At 43.8% G+C, this 25,114-nt stretch overlaps 1 protein-coding gene across 1 annotated transcript in view; it reads right to left on the reverse strand.

Moving 5' to 3' along the window:
* The window catches only part of PUS10 (pseudouridine synthase 10), a 70,278-nt gene that overhangs the window by 25,100 nt on the left and 20,064 nt on the right, over positions 1–25,114 (reverse strand). The window contains exons 5-8 of the mRNA XM_065401524.1: positions 9,900–9,934; positions 5,725–5,836; positions 2,201–2,262; positions 154–199 (exon numbers count right to left, since the gene is read on the reverse strand). Coding sequence (XP_065257596.1) covers positions 154–199; positions 2,201–2,262; positions 5,725–5,836; positions 9,900–9,934 — 255 coding nt within the window. The remainder of the gene's footprint in view (positions 1–153; positions 200–2,200; positions 2,263–5,724; positions 5,837–9,899; positions 9,935–25,114) is intronic.

The raw sequence follows: 25,114 nt of genomic DNA on the forward strand, positions 1-25,114 counted from the left end.
TGAAACAACTGGAGAACCTTGTAGAGAGGAGGCAAAGAAAAATAGGCATTAAAGTAATGACTGAATTTCAAGAAACCTTCCTTTATTTTAACCATTGACATGAGAATTCTGATCCCAGAAGAATGATGCTGATGACAGATATGGGATTCTTACCTGTTTATTCTTTGCTGGCTTGAAACAGTCTGGACATACTGTGGCTCTAAATAGAAATAAAAAATTAATTGATATGATCACTTAAATAAAAGACACTTATCAAAATGAAAATACCCAGGTACCAGATCTAATTTTTGAGCAGCAATGCCCTACACTTTGTGTCGCTATCACTCTCCAGTCTGGGATGGAGTTAAGATTTTTCAATCTTAAATTGATGCCAGAAGGTGCCAGTCTATTTGACCTACATAAACTAAACACATTGACTTTTAATAGCATGCTATATTACTCTTCATTTTTTACTATACTTTTGTATCATTGTATGAAAAGGTTTCAGTGATGCGGCCCTCGGGCCAATGTACTAGTCCTCATGTGGCCCTCGTGGTGATTTGAGTTTGAGATCCCTGCTTTACTGCTTTCTCCTCCCCCTGCCACCACTCCCTCCACAGCTACATTATACTGCTAACTTGTCCCGTATAAACATTTTCAAAAGGTGTCCAACAGAAAGGGAGGAAGTAAGAGGGGAGGGCAGAGAACAAGGGAAGGGAACAAGAAAGACTGGGGAGGGAGAGGTAGGACAGCGAGGAGGGTGGAATAAGGACAGAGATGCAAGGCCTGGACAGTACCACAGCATTGTTTTGCCAGCAGGACTCCAGCTGCCAGCAGTCAGAATTGTGGGCTTCCCCTCCAAGCCACAGAAAGCTGACTGGAGAGGGAAATAAGGGAACTTTGATTCTTCCCTGTTCCCCCCTGGGTCACCTCCTAATGTGAAGTCCTCTCAGTCAGCGAAGAAGCTCTTGTAAAATAAGAGATTTGGGAGGGATGTGGCTGGTGGGCAGCAATAAAGTGACAAATTAGGCACTCAAAAGAGGAGTAAGTAAGGCAGTAAGGGCAGCAACAGATGAAAGGAAGTCAGAAAGGCCAGAGACATGCTCTAGTTTCTGATCTTGAGGATAGACAGCAGCTGCCAACTGACAGTATCCTGGTCAGAGAAGTTGTATGGGAAGGCACCTTCCATGCTCTGATTTAACACCTACCAGGAACATGTGCAGTGAAACTGCCTGAAGCTCTAGGGGCTAGTCTACACTTACCCGGTAGTTCGACGGCTGCGGATCGAAGTTCCGAGTTCGATTTATCGCGTCTGGTGTGGACGCGATAAATCGAACCAGGAAGTGATCCCCGTCGACTGCGGTACTCCAGCTCGGCGAGAGGAGTACCGCGAAGTCGACGGGGGAGCCTGCCTGCCGTGTGTGGACCGCGGTAAATTCGAAGTAAGGTATGTCGAATTCAGCTACGTTATTCACGTAGCTGAATTTGCGTACCTTACTTCGACTTGGGGGGTAAGTGTAGACCAGGCCTAGCTTTTGGGGGGAAAAACAGCAAGCAGGAAGACCATTTTCTCACAACATGCTCCCTCTAGCTGTTAAGGGATGTGACTACATGGTAGACAGATTTCCAGAAATCCTGGATTTCTTTGCCAGTGAGAAAAGGATTTCTATGGCAGCCGCTCTGCAGAGCAAGACCAAGTGATTATGTAGCACTTTGTGTGGGGGGGTTTTAAAGTCTTGTCTTTAAGTAGAACTAACTCACTTCTGATCCCTCCCTCCATACCCAAATTCCCGAAATAAGCGGAAAACCTCAGTATTATATACACATATGCTCACAGGTTATCAAAAGTACTTCACACACCATGTAAAGTCATCGTTTATTATAATATGAACAGTACAACAGGCCTAAATCAAATGCCTGACTCGACTTCATTTCTCTGTAATGGACCAAATCAAAATTCTAGATCCACACACTCTGACATTAAGGTTGACAATCCAGATTCAAACATTTCCAAACTTTAGGCTGTTTGGATTTGGTGCGCAGATTCGGCCCCTCAGAGATACCATAGATTTAAGCTGCAAAGAGGAACCTGGATTTGGGGTTTGGATTCAGGTCCAACTCTAGATCACAAATACTGGAGACATTGCATTTGCTACAGACAAACTCTAACAATGTTGCACAATATTAAGATAAAGATCTTGTTGTTTGTATTGCAACTTACAGGAAATGGCAATCCTCATCAGTTTCCGGGTGAGCAAACACCACACTCACTTCGAACAAGCTCTAAGACAAAAAAGAACGGTAACAATTTCCTTTTACTAAGTGCTAGCAATTTATTAACCAAATGTATAACAAATGGTTCAAGGATCCTTATTGATATATTAAAGAAAAACAGTCAAGGAGGAGGAGAAGAGGAAGATAGAATTGCAGCATAAATGGGAAACTTTTAAATGGGTCACCGAGAAGCCATTTCAGAAATATATCATAAGACTTCTATAGCACTCAACCATCTCAATGCACTTTACAAGCATTTTGTACATGGGGGAACTAGCACAGAGAGAGAATAACAGCCCAAAGCCTATTAGGCTTGGAAGGATTAGATCTTTATTGGTAAATGTCAGTAAACATTGATTTCACCGTACACACAAAAACCAATGGAAAAACTATTTCAATCGGTAATAGCAATTTACAGATAGGCAAAGTAAGAAAAATCCTGCTTGAGAACATATTAGAGTTTGATTTAAGGATATTAACTTTGCATATTTTGACATGTGATATTGACAATTGGTGTTTTAACAGTTACAAAGATTAAACTTTTTTGAGTCTGTCATTAAATGATTATCTGATCCCCTTGCTGTCTGACCTCCCCCATAATTTCCTATAACTGTGTGAACATTTAAATTGAAAAAAAATGCTTAAAATAAACATTGATATTATCTGTCAAAATTATATTTAAAAAATCAAATTCTTCCAAGCCTACCTATTATGGTCACTAAGCCTAGCAAATCATGGGACAAAACCAAACCAGTCAACCTTGTAAGCAGTTCATTCCAGGACTTAGTCTGCAATGACTGGATGCCTTTAAGCCATAAAAGAAAAGCAATGTGATTTAGTGGATTGACGACAGAACCAGGAACTCTAGAGTAATCTCAATGCTGCCCACAGTTCCCTTGCCTTCGGCAAATCATTCTCTCATTATCACACTTATTCAGATACCAACCTACCTCACAGGGCTGTTGAGAGGATTAGCTAATGTTTAAATGATTTTAAGTTATAAAGCATTAGGCTATGTCTACACTACAGAGTTAAGTCAACGCAATTTACGCCGACGATCATAAACCACAATAGTAACATCGCTTGTGCATGTTCACACAATGCTCCCTGTGTCAGCCGCATGCGTCCACAGCTGGTTCTTTAACATCGACAGAGAGAGCAGTGCACCATGGGTAGCTATCCCACCATGCAACTCGCCACCTTCTGCCTCTATTAGTTGTAGGAATGAGGAATGGATCACAGTGCATCATGGGTTCACCATCCCATGATGCAGTTTTTTCTGTCCCATTATTCCATGGGCTTCTAATCACATTTCGCCCCATTTTTCAACAGCCCCTGTAAACAGTACACCCACCATCTTTGCCTGAAATCAGGGATTCAGCACTGCTCTCTAGTCTTGTAATAAGTGTTGTGAACACAACACGACTGATCATGCAGTATTTATGAGTTGTGAATCTGAACAGGAATCCGTGATGGCTGCCGAGCTGCATGCCATGGAAAGAACCAATTCCAGATTACTTTTGGCATTCATGATTCAGTTGCACAGGGTGGACCATCGCTACTGGGCTCGGGAAACAAGCATCAAGTGGTGCGATCGCATCGTCATGCAGGTATGGAATGACGAACAGTGGCAGCAAAACTTCTGGATGCGCAAAGCTAGCTTCCTGGAATTGTGTGCAAAGCTCGCCCCTGCCCCTCAGCGCAAGGACACTAAAATGAGAGTTGCTCTCTCGGGGGAGAAGTACGTGGTGATCGCTGTGTGGAAGCTGGCAACTCCAGACTACCACCAGTCGGTCGCGAATCAGTTTGGAGTTGGAAAGTCCAACATGGAGTTTATGTTCACGCAAGTTTTCAGGGCCATTAATCACATCCTGCTAAGAAGAACTGTGACTCTTGGAAATGTGTGTGAAATAGTGGATGGTGTTGAAGCAATGGGATTCCCTAACTGCAGCGGGGCGATAGATGGGATGCATATCCCCATTTTTGCCCCAAACCATCTTGCAACGGAGTACATCAATAGAAAGGGGTACTTCTCTATGGTATTGCAGGTGCTTGTGGATCACCGGGGTCATTTCACTGATATCAACAAGGGATGGGAAAGGAAGGTGCATGATGCACACATCTTCAGGAACACTGGCCTGTACAGAAAGCTGCAAGCAGAGACTTTCTTTCCAGACCAGAAGATTCCAATGGGGGATGTTGAAATAACCATAGTGATCAGGGAGACCCAGTATACCCCTTACTCCCATGACTCATGAAGCCTTACACAGGAAACCTGGACAGCAGCAAGGAGTGCTTCAACAATAGGGTGAGCAGATGCAGAATGATTGTTGAATGTGCCTTTAGCAGATTAAAGGCTCACTGGTGCTTCCTTTACGGCAGGTTAGACCTCAATGAGGAAAATATTCCCATGGTCATAGCAGCCCATTGTACACTGCATAATATTTGTGAAGCTAAGGAAGAGAAGTTTCCCCAGGGATGCAGCATGGAGGCGGATCACCTGGTGGCTGATTTTGAGCAGCCAGATACTAGGGCTATTAGAGGGACACAACAGGGGGCTATTTGAATCAGGGAGGCTTTGAAGCAGCATTTCGACAATGAGCCCCAGTAACATGTCTTTATGTAATGCATTCAGCCAGGCTTTGTTTACTTGCACTGGGACTGCACAGCCTCCTCTCCCCACAGAGCCAGCAAATCCATCAACTCCGGTGTACTCCATGCGGGAGATCATTTAGTGTGTGGAGCTGCCATGGTCAGCTGGAAAGATGCAATGTGAGCTCTCCACGCTGAGCAAACAAGAAGTGGAATTTCAAAAATTCCTGGCCCTTTAAAGGGGGAGGGACAGATGCCTGTATACCTGGCTGCAGGGCAGTGGAGCTCAAACTGCTGACCAGAGCAGTCAGGATAGGCATTGTGTGGCACCTCCTGGAGGCCTTTATGGCAAAATAAGCAAGCGCAGTGTCTACACTGACACTGCGTTGATCTAACTTTGCCGCAAAAAGCTCTACACCTCTCATCAAGGTGATTTTGTCGGCTTAGCAGGGGAGTACATCGGCATGAAGAACATTGACGTGTGTACACTTCCACTGTTTTGTTGACAGAACTGTGTAGTGTAGACAAGGCCTTAGATCACTTATTTTTATGGTACACTTATAACTAGAGGGACTCAGTGTTTGTGGGCTCTAGAAGGTCTCTTGCTATCTTTAACGTTTAAAGACGTTTGTTTCTATATGTCATGACTAAGAAAAGACTCCTTAGTCTTTAACTCTACCAGCTAATTTGTATAAAAACTACTGCTTGCCTTGTCTCCACTAGGATTTACTTGCGATAGCTAACTTGAGGTAAAAGAGCACTTCTTTTGTTTACCAGATAAGACCAGTGACAGACTTGTCTATTTAATTAGAACCCATCAATGTTATGAGTAATTTATATGAATTCAGGAAAACAACAACTTTATTATTCATACAACACCTTTCCATCAGCAGGAACACCCAGCTCCTCCGAGAACAGGGGATGAATAATCCATTTGTATGTTTCTTTCAGCTGAACAACGTCCTCTTTTGCCAGTGATAGGCCCTGTTTTCTGAATCATAAAAAATAAACAATGAAAACTTGTATATGAGTCAGTCAAACAATCATACCTCTGACATTTCATGCTAAAAATAAGTGACCAGTCACTAACATAAAATTTGGGTATAAACAGGCCAAAACTATACCAGTGTACAGAACATGGTGTGAAGGACATGGTGCTGCTCTGTAATAATTTATGAATACTATAAACTTGTCTGATTGTCATATGGGATGCTTACTATGTCTATATTGGGTTAAATCAACAAGGCTGTGAGGAAATAAAAAGGAAGGCAAAAGAATGACTGGAGAAAACCCGCCAGGGAAACACTTCAGTGTGTTTGAGATATTGCCTGAGCTATTAACTGTGAAGATCCTACTATCTCAGCTCCAGCCAAATTACATAGCTTGTTTAGCCTGGGTTCCAATTGCCAATGCTTGTGTTACCAATATATCAAAAGGACTACAAAACAGGTCTGAGGACTCTCTCTGTCCAAAGGTCAGAGTGTGTTGAGGAGCTGTTTGTGGGAACAGACTCTCTCACATGGACCTTGGCTGATGGGTATGAAGAAATTAGGCCTTCCTAGACTCCCCTCACAGAGGGTGGGGGTGAGGACTGAGGTAAAATACATGAGTGTAGATGATACCTTTCGTTGTTTAAAATTATTTTTCTCTTATATTATGCTTTATTCCTGCTGTTAAAATTAAATAATACTTTGGTTTAAGAAGGCTGTCTGGTCCGCTGGCCACAAACTCCTGAAGGGGAGAACTGAAAGTGCCAAACTTAGTCAAACCTGCTGGCTTGAGCACTGAATCTGTGAGGTAACATAGCCTCAGGACGAGTCTAAGAGCAGGAGAATCACCCACCCCAGGGGAGGTGAAAGCATGAGGTCTGTGATCTGTGGAGGTGAACTCGGAAAGGCAGCTAGCCCTCTCACTGTGAGACAGGGCATATACTTGTTCAAGTTACAAGAGTATGTAGGCAGTACACCAAATAATTAAGGGCAGTGGAAAGTGTAACTAGCCAAAGATGTCAAAAATATTAAGAGAAAGCAGTACACACTTTTTTCAGCCCAGCAATCTGGAAGCTTACATACTGAGAACCCTTTGCCAAACAAGTAGCACATTTCATTAAAAAAAATATAGCATTACCACCCTTGACCCAAGCGCCAATGACAGGCCAATTTACTAAGAACTCACACCTTCCTTATAGGAGCTCACTGTGAAAGCTTCTCTAATGCTGATTAAACAATAAAAAGATGCTTTTAGAGATTAATAATTTACTGTTTAAACTAGCATTAAAGTAGGATAGAAATTGCTTTCCCACCTCTAAGTCTGAGTTCCTATACTGCCAATATCTCAAATAGCACTTCCCAGCATGATGGCCTCCATCAGAAGATAGCTCAATAACAATGAACTTTAAGCCAAATTGTTCCCCTACACTGATAAACACACATAGGGAACAAGAATCTCCAAAGTGTTCCTCTCATGATGCTTCTAACAGATCATTTTACTGGGGAAAGGTCTGGGAATGGGCATGGAGTTTGTCCCTCAGAACTCCCAGATCATAGGAAACTTGCTAGAGACCAGAGTCGTCTATGCAGAAGTCTTATGCCTCCGCTCCAACACTGCCTCCCAATCCTCCAAAAATTTCTTCTTCTCCCAGCCTGAGACTGTATACCCTTCTTGGTAAATTCCCCCATTGGTTTGTGAGTGGAGGACATTATGTCCCTGTCTCTCCCCCATATTGTGGGGTACCCTCTGAGTGGTCTGGGATAAGAAGATACATCACAGAGGTTGCACACACTCTCTCCTTACCTACTGGATAGATACTCCTTCAAATCACTGATATATAAACAAAAGGTCTCAATACTAATCTAATCACTGCATTAATATTTCTGGTTATATATTTGAATACCTATTACAGCCAGTATCCACAGTCTTTGTACCCTGTTCACTTAATACTACTTTTGCTGGAGACAGCTCAGTATCTTATAAGTTTATTCACAATTAATGTGATCCTTATAAGATTCAAAGACTTTACCCAAAATTGTAAGATATTAATTACTTACTGAAGGTACTTTAGCCATTAGTACAAATTGTTCATGTCCCCATGTTGTTACATTATTGGGAGAATTTTAGAATATTTAAAACTGATGTCTCACAAAAGGTGTAGATTTATATATCAGTCATATCTGAATGCAAATAATCAGTGTCATCAAACTATACATATTAATCATACTTTTTTCACCATAAGTGGAAAACAGCCTGTGAATCAGCTAGTCAACGGTAAATTCATCAACTTAAACCCTATATTCTTGAGAACCATACAATTAAAATATTGTATATTGACACAAAGTATATGAAAAGCCACATGTTAATAACCTCATTAGTAGCTACCCCAATAATAAAAGTGAAATGGAAAAATCATTAAAACACAGATGAAATTGTGTACCTTCAAACTAAGTGTGCACTAAATTCAACTCTAACTTCAAAAATTGAGATTGCTGAGAAATACAGGACTCCTGGATTCCTTAAGACATACAGAAACCTAGATGACCATTAACCTAGATGACCATTTTATACCCTGTCCCTACCCAGGTCAGTAGTAACAAACACATTACCTTCTGATAGTAATTCATTGGCTGATATTAAATGAATTGATGGACTTAGTCCAATCTGTAGTTACCTAGTGTTATTAAAACAGAATACCATTATATTTATTAGTACTTTGGTTGGCAGTCTAAGGGCCTGTCTATATGGGGAGTTGCTCCAGAATAGCTATTCTTGATTAACTCCACGTGTGGTTGCGCTTATTCTGGAATTAGAGTGCATATTCCAAATTAGTTTAGTCCATTTTGGACATGGAAGGCACTCTTATTCCAGAATAAGACCATCCACATATGGAGTTAATCAAGAACAACTATTCTGGAATAACTCCCCATGTAGACAAGCCCTAAGCCATAGTAGTGAGGCTGTGAAGGAAAGCTTAAACCGCTTGTGCTGTGCTCCTTCTTTTAAAGTGAATGTAATGTTCATGAAAAGTACTGGCATGACAGCTTGGAGATAAAATTACTTCTGTTTAGTCACAGAACAGGTATAGTACAGACTATGCATGCTTCCCTTCATAGCCCCACCAATCTGTTCTGCTCTTCTCTAGAAAGAACAGTTCTGAGTGATAGGATAGTTCAGTCTCTGATCATTCAATCCTCAGCTTCTTAGTCAACTGTGATGGTGGCTTCTGTCTACTGGGAACCAAACAAATGATTGACTCTTTACCATTAGCTAACAGTAACAGTTTTGGACATTACTGATCTGGGCTGGCTCTGAAGTGGTGACAAAGTGAAAGGCTCTGTTATCCTATTATAAATGTACCCTCACTGTATCTATCTGACAGACTGAGAACTTCTGATTCCAGTGATGTCATTTTGGCAACTTTCATGAGCACTAAATAAATTTCAAAACACTACATTGAATGGATAGCTCACACCCCAAACTCAGAAGCATTGTCCTAGAGATGCTGCAGTCACAATGAACATACTGAACAAGAAACATCCAATTTAGGCACAAATGTAGGATGTGCATATGCCAAAGCTGAAACTATAATCTTTTGCAGCTGCTCGGCATTCAGTTAAGTAGTAGCCTTCATATCAAACTTATAAAACAACTACTTGCTTGCTCTATTGCTCAAGTACCTGGATGCTTAAAGGTGCTTGCCAGCAAAAGGATGAAAGCAAATGAAGCATTTACTCCCTGGCTTCGTGTTTATTTTGAGTTCACTGTAAGTAAGGGGGGGAAGAGGGGAGGAAGAATCTTGGAGTATAGCTCCAGAGAGATTGCTGCTGTTTGCTAGCAGGGATACTTTCTCACTTTAAAAGCACCTATCAAGTGAATCACTTTGTTTTCCTACACATGGAAAATACAGTATTAATCATTTAGTCATAAATGTCTCTATCAGTGGCCCAATATTCCAGAGAAAGAAGTTCCTCATTGCTCCTACTCTGAAAAAAGTTATAGAAGTATCTCTTAATTCACTAAATCCAGTACTCTCTAGTATAAATGCTATAAAACTTACTCACCCCATTTCCTCTTTTACCAGCAGCCAGGCAGCATGCTATGAGCCATCAGCCACACAGAGGAGGAAGAGAAAAAAAATACAAGTGAAATCAAGCCCCAACAACATTCAACCATCAAACTATCTGACAGTGCTGTTAATACAAATCACTTTGTTCTAAAAGGGAAACTAATGTTTGTAAAGCCAAGAATTTCCAGATACTTATTAGGAGTTTAACTACACTTTCATTTTGCTTTGGAACTGAAAGAATAAGACAGGAGTAAACCCTCAATCCCACAGGTTTACCATATGATTTTTTTTAAAAGAGAAGATTATCAATTTTTTTTAAGTATTCCCTCTTTGCAGGAGTAGTCCCCTGTTATCTAAGTATGAGCTCTCCCCTGCTTACTGTCCCAAAAACATATCCAATAAAGAGCTCTTATCTCCCCTGGGGCAGGCACTCAGAAGCAAAGGTAATTTTTTTTTTTAGTTGGATCAATTTTCACTATGGCTATTGGAAATCTATGGGGGGAATTTTAACAAATGCTGCTCTGAGCTTTTATCCCAATTTTTTAAATAAAGTATGTGTGAAAACTGTACACACTTCTCAAATCTTTCACTCAAAATATATTTCTTAAAAAAAAAGAGAGCACATCTTTTTTTTTTTCTCATAACAATGAAACAAGTGATTTTATGGCAGTCAAGCAAGCATTTTTAAACAACTAAGTAGTATGCAGAGCACATAATGTTCCAGGACAATCTGGCAGTGGGAAAACTAATGGATGAAAACCAAAATCCAGGTGGATCACAACGGCCTGGTATTAAAAGAAGAAACACTAGAAAATGAACATTTGCTTTCCTATGTTACCAGTGAAACCTGTAACCTTCTATTGTTTCTCTAATACCTTGATATTCCCCTCCATTTGCTCTTTGGCCCTGCTATTTTAAATAACCAATATGACTCTTCCTGAGCTAGTCTGCAAGGCCACTCCTTCCATCCACACTTAAATCTTGCCTGAAAACTGACTTCTTACCCAATATCTACAATAATTAAGTCAATAAAATTTTTATCCTTATCTCTAACATTTTAGATTATCAAAATAATCTGTCATCAATCTTAACCCTACTTTATCTTAACCCTATTCCTGATATCCCAAACGCCTCTATTTTGTCCCCATCACATATTGTGTTGCATCTGAAATTTCACTGTGTCTTTTCTAAAGGACCTAGCACATTTTGGCGTGCTGTATAATTCAGGGCAAGAGGCTGGCCCTCTCTGATTTCAGACACTTCTGTCGAAATTAAAAATCTGCATTTATCACAAAGAGCAGTAAAATCTGAAGGATTATGCAGACTTTCTGTGGTGAGAGTTTCTGGCAGCCTCAATTTTCACCCCCTAATACTGTGCCATCATCTTCTAGCCCAAGATTAGCTGGGCAACAAAAAGGGCATAAAGCCCTCAACTGTTAAACCCTAACTTATAAAATTAGTAATTGATGAGGATGCTGTAACTCTGCCTAAGAAGGAAATGCCTTTAACTTGATTGAATAAAGTAGGTTTGTGTGTGTAGGATTTGCTTATGGCTAAATGCCATGGTACACTGGCCCATAAAGGGAAACTTGGATTTATTTGATCTGAAAAGAAAGACCAGTAAAAATGACTTTGTTGTAAATGCTGTCTGCAAAGACATTTCAGAAGTAATAACTGGGAAAGAGGGACCAAAAACAAAACAGGAGTTCTGACTATAATGAATTTTTGCTCATCTCATTTGAAAATTCTGATGTCCCGAACACATACAAGCTTCTGAATGACTATCTCATTCCTCTCAGTTTGAGAAAAGCGAATCAGGTTTCTCATCTGACAACACTGGCTCTAGGATAAAGAGTTAAAATGAAGTTCCCCATTTCAAACATTTCCAGAGAGATAGAACAAAAATTCTGTAGATGTCAGTGAATAGGTGGAAGGGGACTAAAAATAAACTAAAAATAAGCTAGTATTATGTAGCATTCCAAATCTATCTAGTAGTAGACTGGGGGGACTCAAAAGCAACCAATATGGAATAGGTTTCAGAGTAGCAGCCGTGTTAGTCTGTATCCGCAAAAAGAACAGGAGTACTTGTGGCACCTTAGAGACTAACAAATTTATTAGAGCATAAGCTTTCGTGGGCTACAGCCCACTTCTTCGGATGCATAATATGGAATAGCATTTAGTTCTCTGAAACTCATATCCCTTTAAGTATAAAGTTGGATACCTAGCTGAGGTCTTGTTACTTTTGAAATTTAGGCTACATCTATTGACTGCACACACTTTAAATCTTGTTACTGCTATTGTAATTAGAAGTGTACCTAGACGATCCAAGTCAAATGCAAATCACAAGAAACTTAACATCCAAAAATCATCAAATATATCTAAAATTTTATTGATGGAATATTAAACCTAATTCTATATATACATTACATTGTTTAAAATAAATCAAATCATCCCCATCTAGGTGTACAAATGTGATGTAAACCACATACCTAGCCAGACACCAAACCCTATTCCTCCCACCAAGCCATGCCTCCTTTTGTCAAACCACACATACTTTCTGCTGAGTCTGCTGGTTTGTGGGACGGGGATGGGGTGAAGATAGAAGAAGGCTGGGGAGTGGAGCAAGTGATGCTGGTTAGAAGTCAGAGGTGCTTTTGCAATACAGAATATTTCAGGGTTCACATAAATGTTTCACTTATTCCCCTCAGATCTGCACCTTGAGTGTTGAGGTATGCAGATGGGGAGATTTGAGTAGGACCTCTCCTTTATCTGCTCACCATAACCTTTTCAATTGCTCCATACAGATCTGTGGATCCTAGGTTCTGCTGCTCTACATGTACCCACTTACTGAGAAGTTGCACTAAGTAACCTCTCCCCAAAATGAGAGAGAGCTGCACGGCATCTGTATGCTGCTGATAACAACAACCCCAGGCCCCCTCCCCATCAGTCTCACATACACTGACTAGGATAATTTAGCCGTTCCCTGGATCAGAAAATCACTTCTCAGGGCAGAATATCCAAAACCACCACCTTGTGTTTTCCAGCTAAGAAGTCACAGTCCAAGGTAGAGTCAGCATGACCTCATGGTCAATGGTATCAAAAGTCAACAAAAGAGATAAAAGAATCAGCCTGGGCCCTTGACCACTCTCCATCATTAAGAGAAGATCAACCACTAATGAAATCAGTGGAGCATCTATAAAATACATGTGCCTACAATCTGATTGAAAGCGATACATCAACTGAAGGACTTCAAAGCAGAACAAAGTTGCTTATGCCACAATCTTCTCAAACTTCCAAAAGCATCCCTTTCCTAAACATCAGTAAAATAAGCTGATCACTTTTCGAGGTGCATTCCCCTAGGACTCCATTTCCTTTATTGGTGTGACGTCTTTCTACTGGATAAACCAAACTATTATTAGATTGCAATAATTGTTTAACACATTATACCTTCAATCTTGCCTATGCTCCCATTCACAGTGAATCCCATTTTCTACACCACAGGTAAACAACTACATCACTAATGACTTGATCCAAAAACCCAGTGAAATCAACTGGAATCTTTCCACTGGGCTTTTGGATTAGGCCTAAGTCACAAGAAGATACAAGACTCTCCAAAAACAGTCTTGTAAAGACTGAGTTCTACTGACTAGGCTTCTAGCAGGAAGTCAATCCATCTTTGGAAAAGAAAAGCTATCAATGACTTACAATATCTAACGCCAATATTTAAAAAGGGCTCTAGAGGTGATCCCGGCAATTACAGACCGGTAAGTCTAACGTCGGTACCGGGCAAATTAGTCGAAACAATAGTTAAGAATAAAATCGTCAGACACATAGAAAAACATAAACAGTTGAGCAATAGTCAACATGGTTTCTGTAAAGGGAAATCGTGTCTTACTAATCTATTAGAGTTCTTTGAAGGGGTCAACAAACATGTGGACAAGGGGGATCCAGTGGACATAGAGTACTTAGATTTCCAGAAAGCCTTTGACAAGGTCCCTCATCAAAGGCTCTTACGTAAATTAAGCTGTCATGGGATAAAAGGGAAGGTCCTTTCATGGATTGAGAACTGGTTAAAAGACCGGGAACAAAGGGTAGGAATTAATGGTAAATTCTCAGAATGGAGAGGGGTAACTAGTGGTGTTCCACAAGGGTCAGTCCTCGGACCAATCCTATTCAACTTATTTATAAATGATCTGGAGAAAGGGGTAAAAAGTGAGGTGGCAAAGTTTGCAAATGATACTAAACTACTCAAGATAGTTAAGACCAAAGCAGACTGTGAAGAACTTCAAAAAGATCTCACAAAACTAAGTGATTGGGCAATAAAATGGCAAATGAAATTTAATGTGGATAAATGTAAAGTAATGCACATTGGAAAAAATAACCCCAACTATACATACAATATGATGGGGGCTAATTTAGCTACAACAAGTCAGGAAAAAGATCTTGGAGTCATCGTGGATAGTTCTCTGAAGATGTCCATGCAGTGTGCAGAGGCGGTCAAAAAAGCAAACAGGATGTTAGGGATCATTAAGAAGGGGATACAGAATAAGACTGAGAATATATTATTGCCCTTAGATAAATCGATGGTACGCCCACATCTCAAATACTGCGTACAGATGTGGTCTCCTCATCTCAAAAAAGATATACTGGCACTAGAAAAGGTTCAGAAAAGGGCAACTAAAATGATTAGGGGTTTGGAACGGGTCCCATATGAGGAGAGATTAAGGAGGCTAGGACTCTTCAGCTTGGAAAAGAGGAGACTAAAGGGGGATATGATAGAGGTATATAAAATCATGAGTGATGTGGAGAAAGTGGATAAGGAAAAGTTATTTACTTATTCCCATAATACAAGAACTAGGGGTCACCAAATGAAATTAATAGGCAGCAGGTTTAAAACAAATACAAGGAAGTTCTTCTTCACGCAGCGCACAGTCAACTTGTGGAACTTCTAACCAGAGGAGGTTGCGAAGGCTAGGACTATATCAGCGTTTAAAAGAGAATTGGATAAATTCATGGTGGTTAAGTCCATTAATGGCTATTAGCCAGGATGGGTAAGGAATGGTGTCCCTAGCCTCTGTTTGTCAGAGGATGGAGATGGATGGCAGGAGAGAGATCACTTGATCATTGCCTGTTAGGTCCACTCCCTCTGGGACACCTGGCACTGGCCACTGTCGGTAGACAGGATACTGGGCTAGATGGACCTTTGGTCTGACCCGGTACGGCCGTTCTTATGTTCAATTTTAATAAGCCATACTTTTTTTTTGTTAGTGGGGAAGAGAAGAAAGTGGATTTAAGCAAAGAGCTGTTCAACCTAAAAGCACCCACTGTATCAATACAAATTCTAGAGGCCCAATCTTGTAGTTCTTTCATGGGCATAGCTCCAACCAAACTCAATAAGAGTTTTGTTGACAAATTCTGCTGGGAAGGGGAAAATCTAAAGTCAGTTCTGTAGTTGTCTCATTCTCGTCACTCTCCTGGGCTCTCTTGACTTAATATCTGGATATGGTGTTTTAAAAAAATCTTTGTAAAATAAACTAACCAGTCCCTATTGGAAAAAAATCCCTACAAAAAAATCTAATAAAGGGATTTGAGAAGGTATATCAAACTTAAAGGGACACGGTCAGGACTGGTTGGCCTTTTGGCTAAGACCAAGCGTCAGGTCAGTATAATATTTGCCAGAGGATGTGATGGAAAGAATGATTTCATAGGTCACTTTCACCCACACAGTGGTGGATGGACTGAATAATATAAAGGCCCTTTACATCCTTTAGTTAGGCCTACCCTCAGCCTTTCTGAAAGAACAAGCATAGAGTTTGGCCTGTCATGAAATAGGGATCTTTAAACCAATGCAAGAAATATTGGAGTAGGGAATAAGAATGCTTAAGATTTTGTTAGACACACAATATACTAACCCAGGGGTCGGCAACGTTCGGCACGCGGCTCGCCAGGGTAAGCACCCTAGCAGGCCGGGCCAGTTTATTTACCTGCTGACGCGGCAAGTTCAGCCGATCGTGGCCCCCACTCACCGTGGTTCGCCGTCCCGGGCCAATTGGGGCGGCGGGAAGCCGCGGCCAGCACATCCCTTGGCCCGCGCCGCTTCCCGCCACCCCCATTGGCCCGGGATGGCGAACCACGGCGAGTGGGGGCTGCGATCGGCCAAACCTGCCGCGTCAGCAGGTAAATAAACTGGCCCAGCCCGCTAGAGTGCTTACCCTGGTGAGCCACGTGCCGAACGTTGCCGACCCCTGTACTAACCGATGCATCCACTAAATCATTACTGAAGAAAAATGTAGTTGTACTGATGGAATATTATTTACCTGAACACACACTGTCTGATTCATTATACTGTGTATATATATAGTATATGATTAAGAGTGCCTCACAAGATACATGAAGTACATCTTAATATTGTTTGCATAATGACTCATGTTAAATTATAAATTAAAACAGTCTACAATAGTAATGAAGAATATACATTTGAATGAGAGAATATGTTGATTGCAGAATACCGTACTGCAGCACTTGTTAGATACAGATTTACACATCCTCATTTTAGATAGTATTTCTGGGTTTTTATTCATTCACATAATTGTAGTTGCACCTCCAAAATAGGGGAGAAAATGTAAAAAATTACAAGCTAGTGGTTTCTAAGAAAGTTTCCCAAGGGAGTTAACTATGTTAAGTGCTATCATGAGTCAAATTTCATATCTTCTCTCCTGACTTCAAAAGTAAAAGCCTTAAATAAATTGCACCAGAATTAGGAGTTACCAACTTCTCTGCTGCTGGCCTGTTCCAATTAAGAGGACCACTAGTCAAGAGATTCAGGTAGATGGAGAGACAAGGGTGTGTGGTCTGAGCACATGCCTGGGAGCCAAAAGTTTATTGTGTTGATTACAACATGAATATTTTTATTCTAATACTGTCTGAGGGACTATGGGAGCCAGATATGATATACTGTGTCCAGTCCCAGCCACCTTATTAGAAAAAAGATGAAGCGGGGAAATTCCAAGAGGTATACACAGTTCTGTAGGGAGTAATGACTACAGATATGACAAGCCTATTTGCATGAATGTCATGTGCCAGGACGGTGGATCACAACTTAAGCTAGAGGAGGGCCAGATGATAATTTCTCTAGAATTTTTTACACAAAGAGCAATTAACACTTGAACTTTCTCCCTTATGAAAAGGCATGATTCATTTCCTATTCAAACATATTTGGTCCCCACAAACCTGGCGTTCTTACTCATGATTTATTTGCAACAGGAATGCTGATTCATGAAACTGAGGGTAGAGAAGACTTTTTAATACACCTCTACCTCGATATAACGCTGTCCTCGGGAGCAAAAAAATCTTACCGCGTTATAGGTGAAACCGCATTATATTGAACTTGCTTTGATCCACCGGAGTGCGCAGCCCCGCCCCCCCGGAGCACTGCTTTACGCGTTATATCCGAATTCGTGTTATATCGGGTCGCGTTATATCGGGGTAGAGGTGTATTAAAGATACTAATCCTATGTAATTTCAAATGTGTGGCACTGCTTTGTGTCCTTCATTTTGGGCCTTTGTCCTATGTTTTATCCTTGGCAGGATGAGAACTATGGTGGTTAATTACAGTTAGTATATTATCAAAAGGCAGCACCTGAAAACTTCTTTAGTAGTTGTCTGAAAAGAACTTTACATGCTGAAAACATTCTGTGCCACACAAATGGTTAACAAAAGGGAGGATGTCTTTCTATCCTAAAACAATTTATGTTCTTGTGTAGTAAAGTATGAAAGAAGAATTGAGAGAGGAATTGCATCTTTACAGCACAAAGTATTCTGGTATGGACAATGTTATGGTATTTGCTGCTTTCCAGAATAATACATGCTAATGCAATATAAATAAAATAATCCTAAAATACATCGTCTTTAATGGAAATATGACTTACAAAATACTATAACATCATAAAAGGAAAGATACACATTTGTTGGTCTGAATTCTTGATTTGCCAACTCAATCTCCCCAGCTCGCATCCGACTGTAAGCTTGGTGTACTGGGGACTAGACAGCATGCAGCAGTTCAAGTCAGCAAAGGGAACCCATGTGAGTACAAACTATTTTTTTCCCATTTGCAGCCAAGCTTGTTTCCATCTGCTTTGCAACAATTACTCTACTTGCTTAAACTAATGTCAAAGCATCACTGAGACAGAATTGCAATGCAATGATGCCCTCTACTGAGGCATTATTGCAAGGACCCATAAGAAAAAAACAGCAACATCATTTCCTTACTCTTCTATATAGTTGAGCCATTAAATAAGATTTTGAGTGACAAGACAAACTCAACTCAACTAGAGCTGCCAAGCTGTGTGTTGCTCTTCGAATAATATATTTTAGTGGATGATGCAGGGACCTGATGACATAACAGCAAGAGTTGTGATTTTAACCCCCAGTTCAGCCCATCACTTTATTTTTGTCCCAATGAGGATAAGACAGTTACTGGAGTGAGGAGCAATGGGGCATGGAAGGCAGATGAGGGAGAGGGAAAGGGCTGAGTTAATGGGAATTACTGGGTACACCACACTTTTGAAAATCAGGCCCCTTATTTAAGTGCCTAAATATGGACTTAGGAGCCAACCTGCAGGCATCCATTTTTCAGAAATCTTAGCCAAGGTGCCTGACATTTTACAGATATCCAAAGAACCTGCTTGGATACATCTGTGCTCCCATTTTCAGCCATCTTGTAGAATGCTTGTTGAGTAATCTCCTTTCTGTATAACAACAGGACCACGCAGAGGTCAGAGGAAGAAATCAGGCCAACAAGATTACAAGACAACTTGTTTTTGTGTTAGTCTACCAGGTACGGCAGCTGTTGGACAGTACACACTGACCCTAACTCGGCCGTTTAGAATGGGAAGTGAAAAAGAATCCTATAGCCAACTGGAATTTCAGAGGGATTTTAGATAGGCAGAATGGGTGGGATCCACAAAAGGACGTAGGCGTTGCAACGCTAAGTGTCACAGCACCTAATTTTTTGGTGCCAAGAAAATCACAGGAACAATGCTCCAATCCACAAAGCCTGAGTTAGGCACCTAAGCAATGCATGGAGAGAGATAGGAGCCTTAGAATGGGATCCACAAAAGCCAGCATGCTAGGTGCAGAGCCGCCTAAGCTAGCCAATGGGAGATGCCACCCAGATGGGGGTTTGCTAAGCCTCACTTTTCTCTCAGCGATAGGTACCAATGTCTTAGCTGCAGGGAGGAGCCTATATTAATTTAGCAATCCACGAACGAGAACCTACCATCTCAAGTCAGATGGCTTAAATGCCTAAGGTGTTTCCCATGGGAATGAGGCGCCTACCTTGCTCCATACAAAACAGCTGGACGAGGAGATGAAGATGGTGTTGCCAAGTGTTCCCTCTAACTTTTTACGACCATGTGCGGAATGAATTTTGTTATGTGACATATCACCTTCATATTGGTGCACATAACAAAATTCATGTGGTGGGGGTGGGGCCGAGGGGTTCGGAGTGTGGGTGGGGACTCAGGGCTGGGGCCGAGGGTAGGAGTGTAGAATCTGGGGTGGGGCCAGGGATGAGGGGTTCGGAGTGTGGGAGGGGACTCAGGGCTGGGGCAGAGGGTTGGGTGCAGGGAGTGAAGGCTCTGGCGTGGGGCCGGAGATGAGGGGTTTGGGGTGCAGGAAGGGGCTCAGGGCTGGGGCAGAGGGTTGGGATGCGGGCTCTGGGGTGGGGCCAGGGATGAGGGGTTTGGGGGTGCAGGCTGCCCTGGGACTGCAGTGGGGAGAGAGGACTCCACCCTGCAGCAGCTCAGGGCAAGAGGAGAGGCGCCTTTCCCCGGCTATGGCAGCTCCGGCGGGCCTGGGCCGGGCCGAAGGTGGGGCTCCTCTCCGCAGCAAGTCCGGAGCAGGTCCATGTTGGGGCTGGGGGAGGGGCACCTCTTCCCCTGCCATGGCAAATCCACACTGGGGCCGGCAGGGAGGGGCACCTCTCCCCTGGCCACGGCAAGTCCGGGACAGGTCCATGTTGGGGCTGGGGGAGGGACACCTCTCCACTGGCTGTGGTAAATCCGCACTGGGGCTGGCGGGAAGGGGTGCCTCTCCCCCGGCCGCAACAGGTCCGCGCTGGGACCGGTGGGGAGGGGCGCCTCTCCCCCGGCCACAGCAGGTCTGTGCTAGGGCTGGCGGGGAGGGGCGCCTGTCCCTGCCGCAGCCCTAAGCCCCTGTGCAGGACTTAATAGGCAGCTGTGTGGCCACGCAGCTTAGAGGGAACTTAGGTGCTGCCCACCTTAACATTCAGCCCGGTAGTTAGAGCATTGACCTAGGATGTGACCCAGATTCAATTCTCTCCTCACTGCCAGAAGAGTGCTCTAACAATGAGATAAAAGTTATGAAGTGGGCACAAGCACCACCTCTATCTTGTCTGGCCAGATTTTGAATGAGACCCAATCCAGTAAGCAGCCTCTGACCACACCTACCGGATCGGTCCTGCATGCGGTCGAATAACTATCTTCCCTAGTTCATGAATTGCTTGTGGGCTTAAGTGTGTCCGATGCCTAGAGGGAGGCAGCTCAGAGACAGCACACGCTCAGAAGCAGAAACACAGGAAAAAAAGATTATTTACCTGTACTGTAACTGTTGTTCTTAGAGATGTGATGCAGACTTGTATTCCGCTTAAGTGTGTGCATGCCCAGCACACCAGAACCAGAGAATTTTGCCTACCAGTACCCATGGGAGGTGGTTCTCACGCCTTGTGCTCATAGCTCCTCCCCAAGCTATATGAAGCAGCACAGCCTCAACTACCCCTCACTGAATGCCCAGAGACTGGACTCCGATGCAGAGGGGATGGAGAGTGGGCCGTGGAATATGCCTCTGCATCACATCTTGAAGAACAACAGTAACAATACAGATAAGTAACCATTTTTTCTTCTTTGAGTAAATGCAGACATGTATTCCACTTAGGTGACTCACAAGCACTACCATCCTAGAAGGTGGGGCTCGGAGTCTATCTAAGCAAGGATTGCAGGACCGCTCTACCCAAACTAGCATTCGCCTGGATGATGCAGTAATGGCATAATGGTTCATAAACATATGTATGGATGACCACATGGCAGCCCTGCAAATGTCCAATATGGAGATGTCACGGAGGAACGCTATTGACGTAGATTCCACTCTCGTAGAATGAGCTTACACTCGCTGAGGAGGTTTAGCCAAAGCTATTTCATATGCAGTCTTGATACAGGATGTTATCCATGTAGAGATCATTTGTGAAGAGACCTCTTGCCCCTTCATATGATTCGCATATGACACAAACAGGCGAAGCGAAGCATGAAACGGATTAGTCATATCCAAGTAGAAAGCCAGACATCATCTGACATCTAACACATGGAGATGCCACTCCTCCAGAGATGAATGCGGCTTAGGAAAGAACACAGGTAAATATATCGCCTGGTTCAAATGAAACTGAGAAACAACCTTAGACAAAAGTTTGGGTGTGGCCATAAATTTACATTGTCTTTGGAGAATTGTGTATAAGGAGGCTCTGCCATCAGCGCCTGCAACTCAGATTCTCCTTACAGATGTTATCGCTACCAGGAACGCCCAAGCACAGCAAGCACCAAGTGTGGGGATCACCTCTCCACAGGATGGATCATGTCTAAACCCTGGTGAGTGCGTCACCAGGCAAAAGCTTAACTAACTCTAACACTAAATCTAACACTAATGGTGCTAGCTAACTATACACAACTAGGAAAAAACACTAAGATAGTGAGAGATTGTGATGTTAAGAACCACACAGAGCTCGGACTCCAGTCACAGGTGTTAAAAAGGAACTGCGGGGGGCAAAGGTGGCACCATCTCATATAGCATGGGGAGGGGTTATGAGCATGAGGCACAAACACCGCCTCCTACGTGTACTGCTAGGCAAAATTTTCTGGCTCTCGTGAGCTGGGCGCGTACACACCTGAGTGGAACACATTGCTGCATCTACTCAAAGAAGTAACTAGGGAACTTTTACCCTGAAAACTTAGGTGCTGAATGAGTTTAGATGCCTACTGGGTTTGGCAGGAGTTTTGTGGAAGGCAGTCGAGCCAAAACTGGGATTTAGCTGCCTAAACTCAATACTTAAGTGCCTAAATCTGCGGTTTAGGCACCTAAGTACCTTTGTGGCTCTGGACCTATGTAATTACCTACACTCGAATTTGCCCAAGATACAAGAAATAACACCTTTAATCTTAGGGTATGTCTACACTACGAGGGTAGTTCGATTTCTCTTAAATCGAATTTGTGGAATCGATATTGCAAAGTCGAACGTGTGTGTCCACACTAAGGACAGTAATTCGACTTTGTGAGTCCACACTAACGGGGAAAGCGTCGACATTGGAAGCGGTGCACTGTGGGCAGCTATCCCACAGTTCCCGCAGTCCCCGCTGCCCGTTGGAATTCTGGGTCGAGCCGCCAATGCCTTCTGGGTAAAAAAAAAGGGTCGAGGGTGCTTTTGGGTAATTGTCGTCATCCGTCCGTCACTACCGCCCTCCCTCCCTCCCTGAAAGCGCCGGCGGGAAATCAGTTCGCGCACTTTTCCGGTCAGTGACAGCGCGGACGCCACAGCACTGCGAGCATGGATCCCGCTGCGACCATCGCTGCAGTTGTGGCCATTGTCAACGCCTCGCAGCTTATCATCCACCTTTCCCAGAGGCAGATGCAGATGAACCCGGCGAGGAGGCTACGGCACCGCGGTGAGGGCCTGAAGTCTGAGACTGGCACAGACCTGTCACAAAGCACGGGACCCAGCGCCGAGGACATCACGGTGACAATGGGTCATGTGGATGTTGTGGAACGGCGATTCTGGGCACGGGAAACAAGCACGGACTGGTGGGACCGCATAGTGCTGCAGGTCTGGGATGAATCCCAGTGGCTGCGAAACTTTCGCATGCGGAAGGGGACTTTCATGGAACTTTGTGAGTTGCTGTCCCCTGCCCTGAAGCACAATGACACCCGGATGCGAGCAGCCCTGACTGTCCAGAAGCGAGTGGCCATAGCCCTCTGGAAGCTTGCAACGCCAGACAGCTACCGGTCTGTCGCGAACCAGTTTGGCGTGGGCAAATCTACCGTGGGGGTTGTTGTGATGCAAGTAGCCAACGCAATCGTTAAGGTACTGCTCTCAAAGGTAGTGACCCTGGGAAACGTGGAGGTCATCATAGATGGCTTCGCCGCGATGGGATTCCCAAACTGCGGTGGGGCTATAGATGGAACTCACATCCCTATCCTGGGACCGGACCACCAGGCCAGCCAGTACATCAACCGAAAGGGCTACTTTTCAATGGTGCTGCAAGCACTGGTGGACCACAGGGGACGTTTTACCAACATCAACGTCGGATGGCCGGGCAAGGTTCATGACGCTCGCGTCTTCAGGAACTTTGGTCTGTTTAGACGGCTGCAGGAAGGTATTTACTTCCCGGACCACAAAATAACTCTTGGGGATGTGGAGATGCCTACAGTGATCCTTGGGGACCCAGCCTACCCGCTAATGCCCTGGCTCATGAAGCCCTATACTGGCGCCCTGGACACTGAAAAAGAACTGTTCAACTACCGGCTGAGCAAGTGCAGAATGGTGGTGGAGTGTGCTTTTGGCCGTCTCAAGGGGAGATGGAGAAGCTTACTGACTCGCTGTGATCTCAGCGAAACCAATATCCCCATTGTTATAGCAGCTTGCTGTGTGCTCCACAATCTGTGTGAGAGCAAGGGGGAGACCTTTATGGCGGGGTGGGAGGTTGAGGCAAATAGCCTGGCATCTGATTACGCCCAGCCAGACAGCCGGGCAATTAGAAGAGCCCAGCGGGACGCGCTGTGCATCCGGGAGGCTTTGACAGCTAGGTTCCACAGTGAGCAGGGTAACCAGTGACTTTTAAGTTTCTGTACAGAGAAGCTGAACCTGCACCCGTTTCTTTTCCCAGTTACTGTTGACTATCCTCTCCAGTTACAGACCCCCTCCACCCCCTTCCAAAAAAATAAAATCAGTTTTATTTTGTTAATGAACACCGTTGTCTTGATTACTGTTTTCGCGGGAATGTTTTAAACCTGGGACGCAGACTGTGGTGGGGAGCGGGTGTAGTGTACTGATGCAAATGATCCTTCTAAAATCCAGGAATGACAGGATTCGCAGTGGCGGACTGGTTGTTTCAAAGGAGCCTGCCAGCCCTCCGGAGCGGGACTGCGTGTATGTGGGGGCTATGTGACTTTATGGCAGGGGGAGGAGGGTTACAGATCCCCTGCTGCGTGGCTCTGTGATCTAGGACAAGGACCGCTGCATAAGATCTGTAACTGCCCTCCCCCGCCACAAAGTCACAGAGCAACCCACCCCCCCACGCACAGAACATGAAAACCACCTCCCAGCCTGACCGGGGTAACTACTCACTGCACTGTGTGTGTGCCCTGCTGCTGGACCTGCCCCCGCCTGTGTACCCTGCTAAAGGTTACTGTCCTGTCCAATTACCAAGCCCCTTCCCCCCCTTCAGACAGACTGTCCCACAAAAGAACATGATTGAAACACTAATGAACAGAAACTTGTTTTTTATTAACAACCACACATGAAACTGGGGGGTGAAACTTGGACGGGGGCTTGGGTGAGGCGGGCAGGAAAGGACTTTTCAAATTTTGGGGAATGACAGCCTTCTGGTGCTTGAGCAGTCTGCAGGGGTCGAGTGAGAGTTTTCACGGACTCTGCCGCCCCTCCTTCTTTGGACTTTGGGCGAGGGGGGTATGGGACTTGGTGGCGGGGGAGTGCGGTTCCTGATAGACTGCAGCGGGGCTCTGTCCTCCTGCCTCCGTTCCTGCAGAACATCAACAAGGCGCCGGAGCGTGTCCGTTTGCTCCCTCAGAAGTCCAAGCAGCGTTTGAGTCGCCTGCTGGTCTTCCTGCCGCCACCTCTCCTCACGGTCCATGCGTGTCCGGTGCATTTGGGACAAATTCTCCCTCCACTGGTTCTGCTGTGCTGCCTGGGCTCGGGAGCAGCCCATTAGTTCTGAGAACATGTCCTCTCTCGTCTTCTTCTTCCTCCGCCTAATGTGCGTTAGCCTTTGGGAGTGTGATGTCAGGCTGGGTTGGGAGACAGTCGCAGATGTGGCTGTGGGAATGAGGAAAAGGTAGTGAATTCCTCCGAAACATAAATGTAGTTGTGAACAAAGAACATAGTCTTTCTCTGTGAACAAGACCATGCAC

The sequence above is a fragment of the Emys orbicularis genome, chromosome 3 (assembly GCF_028017835.1).
Source record: "Emys orbicularis isolate rEmyOrb1 chromosome 3, rEmyOrb1.hap1, whole genome shotgun sequence".
Classification (NCBI taxonomy): Eukaryota; Metazoa; Chordata; order Testudines; family Emydidae; genus Emys; species Emys orbicularis.